At 39.5% G+C, this 17,647-nt stretch overlaps 1 protein-coding gene across 3 annotated transcripts in view; it reads right to left on the bottom strand.

Annotated features, from left to right (window-relative positions):
- Nucleotides 1-17,647, bottom strand: part of KLHL4 (kelch like family member 4) — a 163,618-nt gene that overhangs the window by 21,341 nt on the left and 124,630 nt on the right. For all 3 annotated transcript variants that reach the window (XR_010119566.1, XM_055268227.2, XM_055268226.2), the window contains exons 8-9: nt 15,980-16,142; nt 14,050-14,262 (exon numbers count right to left, since the gene is read on the bottom strand). Coding sequence is in view for 2 of the 3 variants with exons in the window: in XM_055268227.2 (XP_055124202.1) it covers nt 14,050-14,262; nt 15,980-16,142 (376 nt within the window). In the remaining variant the exon portion in view is untranslated. The remainder of the gene's footprint in view (nt 1-14,049; nt 14,263-15,979; nt 16,143-17,647) is intronic.

Genomic DNA, 17,647 nt, shown 5'->3' with positions numbered 1-17,647 from the left:
AAAGTGTCTGCTCTAACTGAGAAAGCTGTCTCCTTCTTTACTTCCATGGTTTTGATTGCGATTTTTTTCTCCTAAATTTGTATGCCTGCAAAATACAAATTCTACCTATTCTATAAACTTTCCTTGAGGATGCCATTCCACAATTATGTCTGTTTCCAAAATTTTGCTCACCTCACTGTAAATTTGTCATTTGGTCTTAGGTTAATATTATTTAACTATTTTGTGTACTTATACAGTTTTTCTGTCTTGAAAGGGAATGTAAATGGTATAACTACACAGTCATAACACTTATTTTAACCAAGATACACACTATTCATACAAGTGAATGTCTCCCATTCAATGAAATTACCTTTGGGAAACAAAATACTTATTGCAATAGAGTCATTGCAATAAGTATTTCTGTATATTAATAAAATACAGAATTATATTATTAATTTCTGTATAATAATTCTTTCTGTATATTTTGTGATGGTAAGTCATCATCTCTTTACAGATTAATTTCATTTGATTTTAAAAACAATAAATTTATTTTTATGTTGTTAATGCTATTTTTGAAATTTCTATTGGTGTTCAATGAACAGGTGGTATTTAGCTGCATGAATAATTTCTTTAGTGGTTATTTCTGAGATTTTGGTGCACCCATCACCAAATGTGTAGACCTTATCCCTCACCCTACTCCCACCCTTTCCCCTGAGTCCCCAAAGTTCATTGTATCATTCTCATGCCTTTGCATCCTCATAGTTTAGCTCCCACTTATGAGAGCATACAATGTTTGGTTTTCCATTTCTGAGTTACTTCACTTAGAATAATGGTCTCCAATTCCATCCATGTTGCTGTGAATGCCATTATTTCATTCCTTTTTATGGCTGAGTAGTATTCCACATATCCCATTTTCTTTATCCACTCATTGATTGATAATTGACAGGCATTTGGCTGGTTCCATATTTTTGCAATTGCAAATTGTTCTGCTATAAACATGTGTGTGCAGGTATCTTTTTTGTATAATTACTTCTTTTCCTCTAGATAGATACCCAGGAGTGGTATTGCTGTTTCAAATGGTATATATACTTTTAGTTCTTTAAGGAATCTCCACACTGTTTTCCATAGTGGTTGTACTAGTTTATATTCCCACCAATAGTGTAAAGTGTTCCCATTTTAACACATCCATGCCAACATTTATTATGTTTTGATTTTTTGATTATGGCCATTCTTGCAGGAGTGAGGTAGTATTGCATTGTGGTTTTGATTTGCATTTCCCTGATCATTAGTGACGTTGAACATTTTAAAAATATGTTTGTTGGCCATATGTATATCTTCTTTTGAGAGTTGTCTATTCATATCCTTAGCCCCTTTCTTAATGGAATTGTTTGTTTTGTTCTTGCTAATTTGTTTGAGTTCCTCGTGGATTCCGTCCTTTGTTAGATGTAGATTGTAAAGATTTTCTCCCCCTCTGTAGGATATCTTTTTACTCTGCTGATTATTTCTTCTGCTGTGCAGAAGGTTTTTAGTTAAGTCCCATCTATTTATCTCTGTTTTTGTTGCATTTGCTTTTGGGTTCTTGGTCATGAAGTCTTTGCCTAAGCTAATGTCTAGAAGGGTTTTTGCAATGTACCATCTAGAAATTTTATGGTTTCAGGCTTTAGATTTAAGTATTTGATTTGATCCATCTTGACTTGATTTTTGTATAGGGTTAGAGATGAGGATCCAGTTTCATTCTTCTATATGTGGCTTGCCAATTATCCCAGCACCATTTGTTGAATACAGTGTCCTTTCCCCACTTTATGTTTTTCTTTGCTCTGTCAAAGATCAGTTGACTGTAAGTATCTGCCTTTATTTCTGGGTTCTCTATTCTGTTCCATTCATCTATATGCCTAGTTTTATACCAGTGCCATTTTGTTTTGGAGAGTATGGCCTTATAGTATAGTTTGAAGTTGCGTAATGTAATGCCTCTAGATTTGTTCATTTTGCTTAGTCTTGCTTTGGCTAGGCAGGCTCTTTTTTGGTTTCATATGAATTTTACAATTGCTTTTTCTAATTCTGTGAAGAATGGTGGTGGTATTATAAAGGCAAATGCATTGAATTTGTAGACTGCTTTTGGCAGTATGGTCATTATCACAATATTGATTCTACCTATCATGAGCATGGGATGTATTTCCATTTGTTTGTGTCATCTATGTTTTCTTTCAGTAGTGTTTTGTAGTTTTCATTGTAGAGGTCTTTCACCTCCTTGGTTAAGTGTATTCCTAAGTTTTTGTTGTTGTTGTTGCAGCTATTGTAAAACGGGCTGAGTTCTTGATTTGATTCTCAGCTTGGTCACTGTTTTTGTATAGCAGAGCTACAGATTTGTGTACATTAACTTTTTTCCATAAATTATTGGAGTACAGGTGGTATTTGGTTACATGAGTAAGTTCCTTCGTGGTGATTTGTGAGATTCTGTTGCACCCATCACCCAAGTAGTATACACTGCACCATATTTGTAGTCTTTTATCCCTGGCTACCTCCCGCTCTTCCCTTGCCCAGTCCCCAAAGCCCATTGTATCATTCTTATGCCTTTGTGTCCTCATAGCTTAGCTCCCACATATCAGCGAGAACATACTATGTTTGGTTTTCCATTCCTGAGTTACTTTACTTAGAATAATAGTCTCCAATCTCATCCAGGTTGCTGCAAATGCTGTTAATTGATTCCTTTTAATGGCTGCATAGTATTCCATTGTGTTTATATACCATAGTTTCTTTATCCACTTGTTGATTGATGGGCATCTGGGTTGGTTCCACAGTTTTGCAATTGTGAATTGTGCTGCTATAAACATACATGTGCAAGTATCTTTTATGAATAATAACTTCATTTCCTCTGGGTAGATACCCAGTAGTGGTATTGCTGGGTCAAATGGTAGTTCTACTTTTAGTTCTTTAAGGAATCTTCACATTCTTTTTCATAGTGGCTGTATTAGTTTACACTCCCACCAGCAGTGTAGAAGTGTTCCCTGTTCACCGCATTCACACTAGCATCTACTGTTCTTTGATTTTTTGATTATGACCATTCTTGCAGGACTAAGGTGTTATTGCATTGTGGTTTTGATTTGCATTTCCCTGATCATTAGTAATGTTGAGCATTTTTTCACATGTTTGTTAGCCATTTGTATATCTTCTTTTGAGAATTGTTTATTCATTTCCTTAGCCCACTTTTTGATGGGATTGTTTGTTTATTTCTTACTGATTTGTTTGAGTTCATTGTAGATTCTGGATATTAGTCCTTTGTCAGATGTACAGATTGTGAAGATTTTCTCCCACACTGTGGGTTGTCTGTTTACTCTGCTGACTGTTCCTTTTGTCATGAAGAAGCTCTTTAGTTTAATTAGGTCCCACCTATTTATCTTTGTTTTTATTGCATGTGCTTTTGGGCTCTTGGTCATGACATCCTTGCCTAAACCAATGTCTAGAAGGGTTTTTCCAATGTTATCTTTTAGAATTTTTATAGTTTCAGGTCTTAAGTTTAAGACCTTAATCCATCTCAAGTTGATTTTGTATAAGGTGGGAGATGAGAATCCAGTTTCATTCTCCTATATGTGGCTAGCCTATAATCCCAGCATGATTTGCTGAAAACAGTGTTCTTTTCCCACTTTATGTTTTTGTTTGCTTTGCCAAAGATCAGTTGGCTGTATTTGGGTTTATTTCTCTATTTTTCTCCACTGGTCTATGTGCCTATTTTTATACCAGTACCATGAAGTTTTGGTGACTATGGCTTTATAGACTGGTTTGAAATCAGGCTGTGAGATGCCTCCAGATTTGTTCTTGTGCTTAGTCTTGCTTTGGCTATGCGGGCTCTTTTTTGGTTCCATATGAATTTTAGAATTGTTTTTTCTAATTCTGTGAAGAATAATGGTGCTATTTTGATGGGGACTGTGTTGAATTTGTAGATTGCTTTTGGCAGTATGGACATTTTCACAATGTTGATTCTACCCATCCATGAGCATGGGATGTGTTTCCATTTCCTGGTGTTATCTATGGTTTCTTTCAGCAGTGTTTTGTAGTTTTCCTTGTAGAGGTCTTTTGATCCCTTGATTATGTATATTCCTAAGTATTTTATTTTATTTTTTTTGCAGCTATTGTAATAGGGGTTGAGTTCTAGATTTGATTCTCTGCTGAGTTGCTGTTGGTGTATAGAAGAGCTACCGGATTGTGTACATTAATCTTATGTCCAGAAACTTTGCTGAATTCTTTTATCAGTTCTAGGAGCTTTCTTGAGGAGTCTTTAGGGTTTTCAGTGTGAACGATCATATCATCAGCAAACAGTGAGACTTTGACTTCCTTTTTACTGATTTGGATGCCCTTTATTCCTTTCTCTTTATTCCTTTGCTCTGGCTATGACTTCCAGTACCATGTTGAAGAAGAGTGGTGAAAGTGGGCATCCTTGTCTTGTTCCAGTTCTCAAAGGGAATGTTTTCAACTTTTCCCCATTCAATATTGTGTTGGCTGTGGGTATGTCATAGATGGTTTTTATTACATTAAGGTATGTCCCTTGTATGCTGATTCTGCTGAGAATTTTAACCATAAATGTTGCTAGATTTTGTCAAATGCTTTTTCTGCATCTTTTGACATGATTATGTGATTTTTTAAAAAATTATTTTTATGAGGTGTATTACATTTATTGATTTGTGGATGTTAAGCAATTCCCTGCATCCCTGGTATAAAACTAACTTGATCATGGTATATTATCTTTTTGATATGCTGTTGGATTCTGTTAACTAGTATTGCATTGAGAATTTTTGCATCTATGTTCATCATGGATATTGGGCTTTAGTTTTCTTTTTTGGTTATGTTTTTTCCTGGTTTTGGTATTAATGCTGGCTTCATAGAATGAATTAGGGAGGGTTCCTTCTTTTTCTATCTTGTGGAATAGTGTCAAAAGAATTGGTATCAATTTTCCTTTGAATGTCTAGTAGAATTCCACTGTGAATCTGTCTGGTCCTGGACTTTTTTTTTGTTGGTAATTTTTCTAGTTACCATTTCAATCTCGCTGCTTGTTATTGGTCTGTTCAAGGTATCTAATTCTTTGTGATTTAAGCTAGAGGGGTTGTATTTTTCCAGAGATTTAGCCATCTCTTCTAGGTTTTTTAGTTTATGTGAGAGAAGGTGTTCATAGTACCCTTGAAGGATCTTTGGTATGTCAGTTGTAATATCTCTTGCAATTCTTAGTGAGGTAATTTGGATTTTCTCTCTTCTTTTCTTGGTTAATCTTGCTAATGGTCTATCAGTTTTATTTATCTTTTCAAAGAACCAGCTTTTTGTTTCATTTATCTTTTGTATTTTTTTGTTTCAATTTCATTTAGTTCTGCTCTGATCTTTTTGTGACAAAATTTCCAGGTGTTTTTGTGCTTCTTGTATTTGGATGTCTAGGTCTCTAGCAAGGCCAGGGAAGCTTTCCTCAATTATCCACCCAAATATGTTTTCTAAGCTTTTAGAATTCTCTTCTTTCTCAGGAACACCTATTATTGTTAGGTTTGGTTGTTTAACATAATGCCAGACTTCGTGGGGGCTTTGTTCATATTTTCTTATTCTTTTTTCTTTGTCTTTGTAGGATTGGATTAATTAAAAAAACCTTCTCTTTTAGCTCTGAATTTCTTTCTTTCACTTGTTCAATTACATTCTGAGACTTTCCAGGGCATTTCACATTTCTAAAAGTGTGTCCAAAGTTTCCTGGATTTTTGATTTTTTTTTTTTCTTTAAGCTGTCTATTTCTTTGAACATTTCTCCCTTCACTTCTTGTATCATTTTTTGGATTTCCTTGCATTGGGCTTCGCCTTTCTCTGGTCCCTCCCTGATTAGCTTAATAACTAACCTCCTGATTCTTTTTCAGATAAATCAGTAATTTCTTCTTGGTTTGGATCCATTGTTGGTGAACTAGTGTGATTTTTTTGGGGGGTGTTGAAGAGCCTTGTTTTGTCATATTACCTGGCAGGGTTGGTTTTCTGGTTCCTTTCCATTTGGGTAGGCTCTGTCAGAGGGAAAGTCTAGGGCTGAAGACTGTTTTTCAGATTTCTTTTGTCCCACAGGATGTTCCCTTGATGTAGTACTATCCCCCTTTTCCTATGGATGTGGCTTCCTGTGAGCTTAACTGCAGTGATTGTTGTCTCTATTCTAGGTCTAGCCACCCAGTAAGTCTATCCAAATTCGGGCTGGTACTGGGGGGTGCCTGCACAGAGTCCTGTGATGTGAACCATCTATGGGTCTCTCAACATGGATACAGTGCCTGTTCAAGTGGAGGTGGCAGGCGGTGCAATGGAGTCTGTGAGTATTCTTAGATTTGGTGGTTTAATGCTCTATTTTTGTGCTGGTTGGCCTCCTGCCAGGAGGTGGCACTTTCCAGAAAGCATCAGCTGTGGTGGTATGGAGAGGGACTGGCCGTGGGTGGGGCCCTAAAACTCCCAAGATTGTATGCCCTTTGTCTTCTGCTACCAGGGTAAATAGGAAAGGGCCATCAGGTGGGGGTGGGGCTAGGCATGTCTGAGCTCAGACTCTCCTTGGGTGGGTCTTGCTGCAGCTGCTGTGGGGGATTGGGGTGAGATTCCCAGGTCACCAGAGTTGTGTACCTAGGATGATTATGGCTGCCTCTGCTGAGTCATGCAGGTTGTTAGGGAAGTGGGGGAAAGCCAGCAGTCACAGGTCTCACTTAGCTCCCATGCAAACCAAAGAGCTGGTCTCACTCCCACTATGCTTCTCCCCAACAGCCCCAAGTCTGTTTCCAGGTGGAGGATGAGATGGGCTTGAAAACTTGCCCCAGGCGACCTGCTTCCATGCTGCAAAAGAAAAGGGCTTAGTTCTTCCCCCGCCTGTGGAGTCTGCACACCAGATTTGTTCCCTCCCCCCAGTTCTGGCCAGGAGGCTTCTCACAATGTTCAAATTGTTACAAAGTTCAGCTAAAGATTTCCTCCTCCCTGTGGAGTTTTACCCCCTGCTCCTCTGGCCAGCCTCCAAATGTATCCCTGTGGTACCAGGCAGGAATGGTCTGCTAGGGGACCCAGCAAGCTCACAGGGACTTTCTGCTGCTTCCTCTACCCCCGTATTTCACTCGGCCCTCTAAATTGTCTCAGCTCCAGGTAAAGTTGGAAACTTCTCCTGCAAACAGACCTTCAGCTTCTCCAGTGGGTGTTTGGGAGAGGAGGGTCTCCCTTTCACACTTCTGCAGTTGGGCCACTCACAGTACTTGGGGTGTCTACGGGGTCCTGCAGGAGCAGTTTGTTTTCTTCGGATGGTCTGTGGGTCCTCTCAGGATGGCTGGTTTGTTCTTGCGGTCCATCTGGAGCTAAAATTCACAATGCGAGCCTCTGCACGCTGCTCTGTCTGGAGCTACAATCTTCTCCTGCCTCACGTCCATCATGATGATTCCAATTCTGATTTGTGTACATTAATTTTGTAACCTGAAACTTTGCTGAATTCATTTACCAGTTCTAGGAGCTTTCTGGATGAGTCTTTAGGGTTTTCTAGGTATACAATCATGTCATCAGCAAACAGTGACAGTTTGACTTCCTTATTACCATTTGGATGCCCTTTATTTCTTTCTCTTGTCTGATTGCTCTGGCTAGGACTTTCAATACTATGTTGAATAGAAGTTGTGAAAGTGGGCATCATTGTCTTCTTCCAGTTCTCAGGGAGAATGCTTTCAACTTTTCCCTGTTCAGTATTATGTTGGCTGTGGGTTTGTCATAGATGGCTTTCATTACCTTAAGGTATGCCCCTTCTATGCTGATTTTGCTGAGGGTTTTAATGATAAAGGGATGCTGGACTTTGTCAAAGGGTTTTACTGCATTTATTGAGATGATTATGTGATTTTCTAAAAAAATATTTTTATGAGGTGTATCACATTTATTGATTTGTGGATGTTAAACAATCCCTGCATCCCTGGTATAAAACTAACTTGATCATGGTGTATTATCTTTTTGACATGCTGTTGGATTCTGTTAACTAGTATTGTGTTGAGAATTTTTGCATCTATGTTCATCATGGATATTGGGCTGTAGTTTTCTTTTTTGTTATGTCCTTTCCTGGTTTTGGTATTAGGATGATACTGTGTCCGGAATTGGTGGGTTCCTGGTCTCACTGACTTCAAGAATGAAGCTGCGGACCCTCGCTGTGAGTGTTACAGCTCTTAAGGTGGCACATCTGGAGTTTGTTCCTTCTGATGTTCGAATGTGTTTGGAGTTTCTTCCTTCTGGTGGGTTCGTGGTCTCGCTGGCTCAGGAGTGAAGCTGTGGACCTTCGTGGTGAGTGTTACAGCTCCTAAGGTGGCGCGTCTGGAGTTGTTCGTTCCTCCCGGTGGGTTTGTGGTCTCGCTGGCTTCAGGAGTGAAGCTGCAGACCTTCACGGTAGTGTTACAGCTCATAAAGGCAGTGTGGACCCAAAGAGTGAGCAGCAGCAGGATTTATCGCAAAGAGCGAAAGAACAAAGCTTCCACAGTGTGGAAGGGGACCAGAGCGGGTTGCCACTGCTGGCTCGGGCAGCCTGCTTTTATTCTCTTATCTGGCCCCACCCACATCCTGCTGATTGGTCCATTTTACAGAGAGCCGAGTGGTGTGTTTTGACAGGTCGCTGACTGGTGCGTTTACAATCCCTGAGCTAGACACAAAGGTTCTCCACGTCCCCACTAGATTAGCTAGATACAGAGTGTGGACACAAAGGTTCTCCAAGTCCCCTACCAGAGTAGCTAGATACAGAGTGTCGATTGGTGCATTCACAAACCCTGAGCTAGACACAGGGTGCTGATTGGTGTGTTTACAAACCTTGAGGTAGATACAGAGTGCCGATTGGTGTATTTACAATCCCTTAGCTAGACATAAAGGTTCTCCAAGTCCCCACTAGACTCAGGAGCCCACCTGGCTTCACCCAGTGGATCCCGCACCATGGCTGCAGGTGGAGCTGCCTGCCAGTCCCATGCCGTGTGCCTGCACTCCTCAGCCCTTGGGTGGTTGATGGGACTAGGCGCCGTGGAGCAGGGGGTGGTGCTCATCGGGGAGGCTCAGGCCGCACAGAAGCCCACAGAGGCTGGGGGGAGGCTCAGGCATGGCGAGCTGCAGGTCCCGAGCCCTGCCCCGTGGGAGGGCAGCTAAGGCCCAGTGAGAAATTGAGCACAGCAGCTGCTGGCCCAGGTGCTAAGCCCCTCACTGCCCGGGGCTGGTGGGGCCGGCCGGCCCCTCTGAGTGCAGGGTCTGCTGAGCCCACGCCCACCCAGAACTCGCGCTGGCCCACAAGCACCGCATGCAGCCCCGGTTCCCGCCCGTGCCTCTCCCTCCACACCTCCCTGCAAACTGAGGGAGCTGGCTCCGGCCTTGGCCAGCCCAGAAAGGGGCTTCCACAGTGCAGTGGTGGGCTAAAGGGCTCCTCAAGTGCTGCCAAAGTGGGAGCCCAGGCAGAGGAGGCGCCAAGAGCAAGTGAGGGCTGTGAGGACTGCCAGCACGCTGTCACCTCTCAATACTAGCTTCACAGAATGATTTACGGAAGATTCCCTTTTTCTCTATCTTTTGGAATATTTTTAGTAGCATTGGTACCAATTCTTCTTTGAATGTCACATAAAATTCAGCTGTGATTTCATCTGGACCTAGACTTTTTTTGTTGGTAACTTTTTAGTTACTGTTTCAATCTTGCTTCTTATTATTGGTATGTTCAGAGTTTCTATTTCTTCCTGGTTTAATCTAGGATGGTTGTATATTTCTAGGAATTTATCCATCACCTCTAGGTTTTCTAGTTTGTGTGTGCAAAGGTGTTCTTAGTAGCCTTGAATGATATTTTGTATTTCTGAGATATTGCTTGTAATATCTCCCATTTCATTTCCAATTGGGCTTATTTGAATCTTCTCCTTTCTTTTCTTGGTTAATTTCACTAATGGTCTATCCATTTGGTTTATTTTTTTCAAAGAACTAGCTGTGTGTTTTCTCTTTTGTATTTTTTTTTTGTTTCAATTTCATTTAGTTCTGGTCTTTCTTTTCTTCTGCTGGGTTTGTTTGTTGTTTTTTCTCTAGTTCCTTGAGGTGTAACCCTAGATTGTCTATTTGTGCTCTTTCAGACTTTTTGATGTAGGCATTCAATGCTATGAACTTTCCTCTTAGAACCACTTTTCTGTTTCCTAGAGGTTTGGAGAGGTTATATTATTATTATTGTTCAGTTTAAATAATTTTTTATTTCAATCTTCATTTCATTGTGACCCAATGATCATTCAGAAGCATGTTATTTAATTTCCATGTATTTGCATGGTTTTGAGGGTTTCTTCTAGGGTTGATTTCCAATTTTATTGGACTGTGGTCTGACAGAGTACTTGATAAAATTTCAATTTTCTTAAATTTACTGAGATTTGTTTTGTGGCTTTTACTGAGACTTGTTTTGTCATATGGTCTATCCTGGAGAATGTTCCATGTGCTTATGAACAGTGCATATTCTGCAGTTGTTGGGTAGAATGTTCTGTAAATATCTAAGTCCATTTGTTCTGGGGTATACTTTAAATTCATTGGTTCGTGTTGACTTTCTAGACCTGTATAGTGTTGTGAGTGGAGTATTGAAGTCCCCCACTATTACTGTGTTGCTGTCTATCTTATGTCTTAGGTCTAGTAGTAATTGTTTTGTGAATTTGGGAGCTCCAGTGCTAAGTGCATATATATTTAGGATTGTGATATTTTCCCGTTGGACTAGTTCTTTTATGTCCTTATGTAAATAAGGTCCCTCTTTGTCTTTTTTAACTGCTGTTGCTTTAAAGTTTGTTTTGTCTGATATAAGAATAGCTACTTCTGCTCATGTTTTCGTGTCCATTTGCATGGACTATCTTTTTTCCACTCCTTTACCTTAAGTTTATTTGAGTCCTTATTTGTCAGGTGAGTCTCTTGAAGACAGCAGATATTAATTAGTGAGTTCTTATCAATTTTGTCATTCTACATCTTTTAAGCGGAGCATTTAGGCCATTTTCCATTCACCGTTACTATTGAGATGTGAGGTACTATTCTATACATTGTGCTACTAATTGCCTGAATACCTTGGTATTTTTTTCACTGCTATTGTTTTATATGTCCTGTGAGATGTATACTTTAAGGAGACTCTATTTCTCTGTATTGTGAGGATTTGTTTCATGATTTAGAGCTCCTTTTAGCAGTTTGTAGTGCTGGCTTCATAGTGGCAAATTCTCTCAGCATTTGTTTGTCTAAAAAAGACTGTATCTTTCCTTCATTTATGAAGCTTAGTTTCACTGGATACAAAATTCTTGACTAATTGCTTTGTTTAAGGAGGCTAAAGATAAGGCCTCAATCCCCTCTAGCTTATAGAGTTTCTACTAAGAAATCTGCTCTTACTCTCACAGGTTTTCCTTTTTAGGTTACCTGGTGCTTTTCCCTCACAGTTCTTAAGATTATTTCCTTTGTTTTGACTTTAGATAACCTAATGAATATGTGCCTAGGCAATGATTTTTTTGTGATAAATTTCCCAGATGTTCTTTGAGCTTCTTGTATATGGCTGTCTAGGTCTCTAGCAAGGCCAGGGAAGTTTTCCTTGATTATCCCCTCAAATATGTTTTTCAAACTTTTAGATTTCTCTTCTTTGGGAACACAAATTACTCTTCTGTTTTGTCATTTAACATAATCCCAATCTTCTTGGAGGCTTTGTTCATTTTTTTCAAATAATTTTTCTCTTTGTCTTTGTTGGATTGGGTTAATTTGATACACTTGTCTTCAAGCTCTGACATTCTTTCTTCTACTTGTTTGATTCTATTGCTGAGATTTTCCAGTGCATTTTGCAATTCTCTAAATGTGTCCTTCATTTCCAGAAGTTGTCATTGTTTTTTATGTTTTCTATTTTATGTATTTGTGTATTTATTTATTTATTTTTTCGATGGAGTCTCACTCTGTTGACCAGGCTGGAGTGCAGTGGCGTGATCTCAGCTCACTGCAACCTCTGCCTCCCAGGTTCAAGTGATTCTCCTGCCTCAGACTCCTGAGTGGCTGACATTGAAGGCACCTGCCACTGCGCCAGGCTGATTTTTGTATTTTTAGTACAGAAAGCGTTTTGCCATGTTGGCCAGGCTGGTCTCAAACTCCTGATCTCAGATGATCCTCCCACTTTGGCCTTCCAAAGTGCTGGGATTATAGGCATGAGCCACCACGCCTAGCCTGTGACTGCTTTTTATTTATGCTATCTATTTCACTGGAGAATTTTCCATTCATATTCTACATGATTTTATTTATTTATTTATTTATTTATTTATTTATTTATTTGATGTGTTTAAGTTGGACTTCACCTTTCTCCCGTACCTCCTTCATTGGCTTAATAGTTGACCTTCTGAATTCTTTTTCTGGCAATTCAGATACATCATCTTGGCTTGGATCCATTGCTGGTGAGGTACTGCGATCTTTTGGGAGTGTTAAAAAACCTCATTTTGTCATACTACCAGAATTGTTTTTCTGGTTCCTTCTCATTTGGGTAGACTATGTCAGAGGGAAGATCTGGAACTCAAGGGTTGCTGTTCAGATTCTTTTGTCCTATAGGGGTGATCCCTTGATGTGATGCTCTCCTCTTTCCCCTAGGGATGGGGCTTCCTGAGCACCAAACTGCAGTGATTGCTATTTCTGTTCTGGATCTAGCCACCCAGCAGAGCTACTGGGGTGGGGAGTGTCTGCCATGAGTCCTGTGATGTGATCCATCTTCAGGTCTCTCAGCCATGGATACTAGCACCTACTCTCGTGGAGGTGGCAGGGGAGTGAAGTATGCTCTGAGGGTCCTTGGTTGTATTTTTGTTTAGTATGCTGGTTTTGTGTTGGTTGGCCTCCAGCTAGGAGGTGGCACATTCAAGAGCCCATCAGTTCCGTTTGTATAGGAAGGATACAACTTTGCCTTAGGCTTAGGCAGTGGGCAGGGCCATAGAGCTACCAAGAAATTATGACCTTTGTGTTTGGCTACCAGAGCATAAAGAGAAAGACCATCAGGTGGGGGCAGGGTTAGGCATGTCTGAGCTCAGACTCTCCTCGGGTGGGGCTTGCTGCAGCTGCTGTGGGGGATGGGGTGTGGTTTTCAGGCCAATGCAGTTATGTTCCCAGGGAGATTACGGCTATCTCTGCTTGGTCACATAGGCCACCAGGAAAGTGGAGGAAAGCTGGCAGCCACAGGCCTCACCCAGCTCCCATGCACCCTGCAGCCAGAAAGGCTGGTCTCACTCCCACTGTACCCTCACTCAACACAACCTAGTTTATGTCAAGGCAGCCAGTGAGCAGGGCTGAGAACCTACCCCAGGCCGTAAGACTCCCAGCTGAGAAAGCAAGCAGGCTCACATTGCTGCGGCTATCCCTGCGCAGCAATCCACCTCCCTCAGAGGGTCTGTGGATTCCCTTGGCTTTCCTCTTAATGTTCCTGCGGTAGTTCTTAGAGCAAAAGTTCACGATATGGTTCTCCACACACTGCTCTGTCTATATGAGTGGGAGCTGCAAGTTAGTCCTGGCTCCTATCTGCCATTTTTTCCCCAATCTCAGTAAACTTATTTTGATTTGAGTCTCCTGAATTGGCTGAGTGATGTAGCTTGGCATAAAATTTATTTGTTTACCACTTTGTCTTATTATTTTATAGTGTGACTATTTAACAATAAGATGGCATATTCTTTTTACATATTTTATGCTAAATCTGAAATGTATATGGAATATTTAAAAAGTATATTTTTAGCCTAAGAGAAAGTGTACAATTGTACAGAAGATAAATCCACTAAAAGGATTAGCATTTATTGGAAGACTACTTTCTGGTTGTTTAAAAATGTAATTAAACACAGTCCATTAAAAATAAAAATAAAAAAATTAAAATTAAAATTAGCTAAGATCCCATATTTGAAAGAGCCTGGAACAGGAGGGGACTGGAGTCTTAGAGGATCTCAGCTGGGAAAGGACTTGTTCTCCCTAGATTCCCGTTGCACTATTTAATTTTCTTACAGTGGGCATAAAAATAAATTGATTTCCATTTAAAAGAAAAAAATCTTTCTGTTTCTAAAAAATTAAATAACCAAATAATTACATACAGAAAGAAACAGAAAAAACTTACCGTTCCACACAGTCAGAAAGCCTGGGGCAATGGTTGGAAGCAGGGGCATCATGCCCCCCTACAACATATAAGAATCCATTGTATGTGGCAACTCCCACACCTCCACGTCTTTTGGACATTGGAGCACACAAACTCCACTTGTTAGTGTGTGGGTCAAAGTATTCCATTGATTTGAGGCAGGAACTTCCATCACGTCCACCAATAGCATATAACCTAGATAAAAAGACAGAACTGTGTGTATGTATATGTGTGTGTATACATATACACACAAAATGCATGCATAGAATGAGAGTGAGAGAACTTTGTACAAAGCTTTTCAAGTTTCTGAAGGGTCTGACTATATATTCTACTCCTACACTATTTTGCAGTGAATAGCAGAAGTTTGTGAATAGATCATTACCTGAGGGCACCTGTTAAAATCTATCCCAACCCAAACCTCCCTTTTTCACTATCTTCATCACAGTCATTTTAACATAATTGAATAAAAGATTCCATGGGATATGAGGCACAGAAAAAAAGAGAGAAAGATCAAAGGGATTGGCAGGATAGTTCCAAAGACCAACTCCAACAACTTTACAGTTTTAGCAGGGTTCAACTACCTAGGAGCAGAATCCGTTGTTTTTATGTATGACTTTATATTTGCATTAAAAAATTATCACTTAGAATACATTAGCTTAATAAACAACTAAGGAAAGAGGATAGAACCTAGAAACTAGATTTTTTCCCCTAGGAAGTGATATTGGCTATGACATTTCTCCCATACACTTTAAAATGCAATTCTTTTCATAAGTAGTATTTTTAATATAATTTTAAAATTAACATCCATTAATAAAGAAGACAGACATTTATTAATCCATATTCCTATAACTTCCCTTCATGATGAGTTGTAAACAATAGCAACTCAGCAAAGCACAATTGGTCAAATTTCATGTTTTCATCCTGTTCTGTATTAGGTAGGAGATTACATAACTGAATCACCTGACATTATTCAGGTGCGGCCACAGATAGATTTAGGAGTAGCTTAAGCTCTAAGACACTTTAAAACTGGATCTCCTCTTAACTATGGACATTTCCTATTTATTTCTATGCCAGGTTCTAAAAACAATGCGTTGACATTTTGACTGAGACCATATCTGTGATAATGTATTGGCTTCATGCATAGTCAATATAAACACACAAGGCTGTCTCTGGCAACTGACCCAACCTATTGTCTGAAACTCGCATGATTCATGACCCTCTTATATGCTGGTCATTGTCTCCAGAGTTCCCTTGTCAGAAAGCACATAATACCTGGTAACAATTCAAGCTCTTAGAAACTTCTAACATCATCATGTTTTAGTATAATATCTCGGAAGTGATAGGCAAGTGACAGGAAGAGGTAAACATTCAGGAAGGGTGAGACTAGGTAGGATTCTATATTTAGGAACCCTGAACACTCAGGAGAGGTATTGTTGAAAGAATAAAAGAATCACCTTGTTATATCTATAGACAGACTAAAGTTTTGATAAAAATAAATCATAATGTAAAAAAGTAGTAACTTCTTGAGGGTAAAATTAGAACTGGCTTGCCTATAAAAGCGTTTCTCAAATTTAGTGTGCACAGAAGTCACCTGAAGATCCTGTTAAAATTAAGATTCTGATTCAGGACATCTAGGGCGGGGCCAGGATTCAGCATTTCTAAATACGAAAGGTGGATGCTGCTGGTCCCAGGACCACACCTTGATTAGCAAGGGCATACAGAATATTTAATCAAGTATTTATTTTAGACAAGTATTTTCAGTCCTAATGGAGAGTTCCAATGAAGACCTTTTATTATTGATAACAAGTACATCCAGGTTATTTGGAATGCTAATTGATTGATGGATCACATCACTAAAGTTCTGTACTATATGACCTGGAAGCAATGAGCATGTGTGTTTCAACTTACTCACTTGTTGTTTAATGCAACAACACCAACTGTGCTTCTAGGAGTTGACATATTGGCTACGTAATTCCACTGTCGTCCCTCAGGGTCCCATCTTTCTACAGTATTTAGATAGCTCCATCCATCATGACCACCTACAGCATACATTGGTCCTTCAAGAGTGGCTACACCTAAAAAAATTAAAATAATATGTGGGTTCACCTAGGTATGCCACACACTGAATATTGTTTCATTTTGCAAGCAATTAACTGCTTAAATTTTTTTGTTTTGCTTATTTTTTTTTTTTTTTTTTTTTTTTTTTGAGACGGAGTCTCGCTCTGTCTCCCAGGCTGGAGTGCAGTGGCGCAATCTCGGCTCACTGCAAGCTCCGCCTCCTGGGTTCACGCCATTCTCCTGCCTCAGCCTCTCCGAGTAGCTGGGACTACAGGCGCCCGCCACCACGCCCGGCTAATTTTTTTGTATTTTTTAGTAGAGACGGGGTTTCACCGTGGTCTTGATCTCCTGACCTCGTGATCCGCCCGCCTCGGCCTCCCAAAGTGCTGGGATTACAAGCGTGAGCCACCGCGCCTGGCCTGTTTTGCTTATTAAACGATTTTGCATACATATGAATAGTTTACTGACTCTGTTGTAAAGCTAAGTATGGTTTTCTAACCCTATGAAACTTTCAGTTTCAGTTACTATATCATAGAAGGGTATTATTGTTGTAACACTGAAGTCAAAAGAGGCAGTAGAATGCACCATTTCTAGATACATAATTTAAAAAGCTGGCTTTTTCTGGCAAAATTTCAATATTGTTTGTTGATGTAACATGTAGATACAATATGATGTTGATTCTTAGATAAACCTTAGAATTACAGGCTGACTGTAGTAGGTCTTTATAACCTCTGGTGTTTAATATAGGGATAAAAAGATTCCTGTGAGCTAACTTACTAGACAGAGCTTTTTAATGTTTAGTTAGAAGTTTGTTCTTTCAAGTATTATGAATGGTGCATTTCTGCTTCGCATCTGCTTTGATAATTTTCATAATTTTTCCCCACCTTCACTGTCCCAATCAACCTCTCAGTGGTATATCATCATCAACTCTCCTACCTATTTGCTAATATCAATTATATTGAAAAATAAGCTTGCTCTGATTTCTCTGCAGGACCTTTCTAAGCTATGTCTAGGAATAACACTGACATAACTGAACTGAATAATTATGTACTGTATTATTTGGCAGAGTCAATTTATCAGGATAATTGGGGCAAGCAATACCATTCCTGGATCTGCCACTTTTTAGCTCTATAAAAGTCAGATAAAAAAAAAAAAGGAAATTTTTCTGTTGTTCAGCCAACTCTTATGATATTGCAAAAATATGGAGCCTAGTATAAAGAATGAGGTATCCTGACAAATATTTAGGAGAATCAAAGTTCTCCACTATGGGCACATGATTCATCTAACCAGAAACACAATCCCTCGCAATAGTCAAGTACTTTCCTCTCTAAATTGAGCTTAGAAGAAAACTCCTTGTTGTAGTTGTATATTATTTTATAATAAATCCCTTTGAAAAGTTGTTATCCTTTTTAGAATGAAACCCCTTTAAAATACTGGTGGAAGGGAATCAGGAGTAACCTACAACAACAACAAATGTCTCACAGGCTTTTATCATTTCCTTAAGTTTTTCATCATTTTGGAG

Source organism: Symphalangus syndactylus, chromosome X (genome assembly GCF_028878055.3).
Source record: "Symphalangus syndactylus isolate Jambi chromosome X, NHGRI_mSymSyn1-v2.1_pri, whole genome shotgun sequence".
Lineage (NCBI taxonomy): Eukaryota > Metazoa > Chordata > Mammalia > Primates > Hylobatidae > Symphalangus > Symphalangus syndactylus.
Note: the sequence above shows the minus strand (reverse complement) of the source record. Positions and strands in the feature narration are given on the sequence as shown.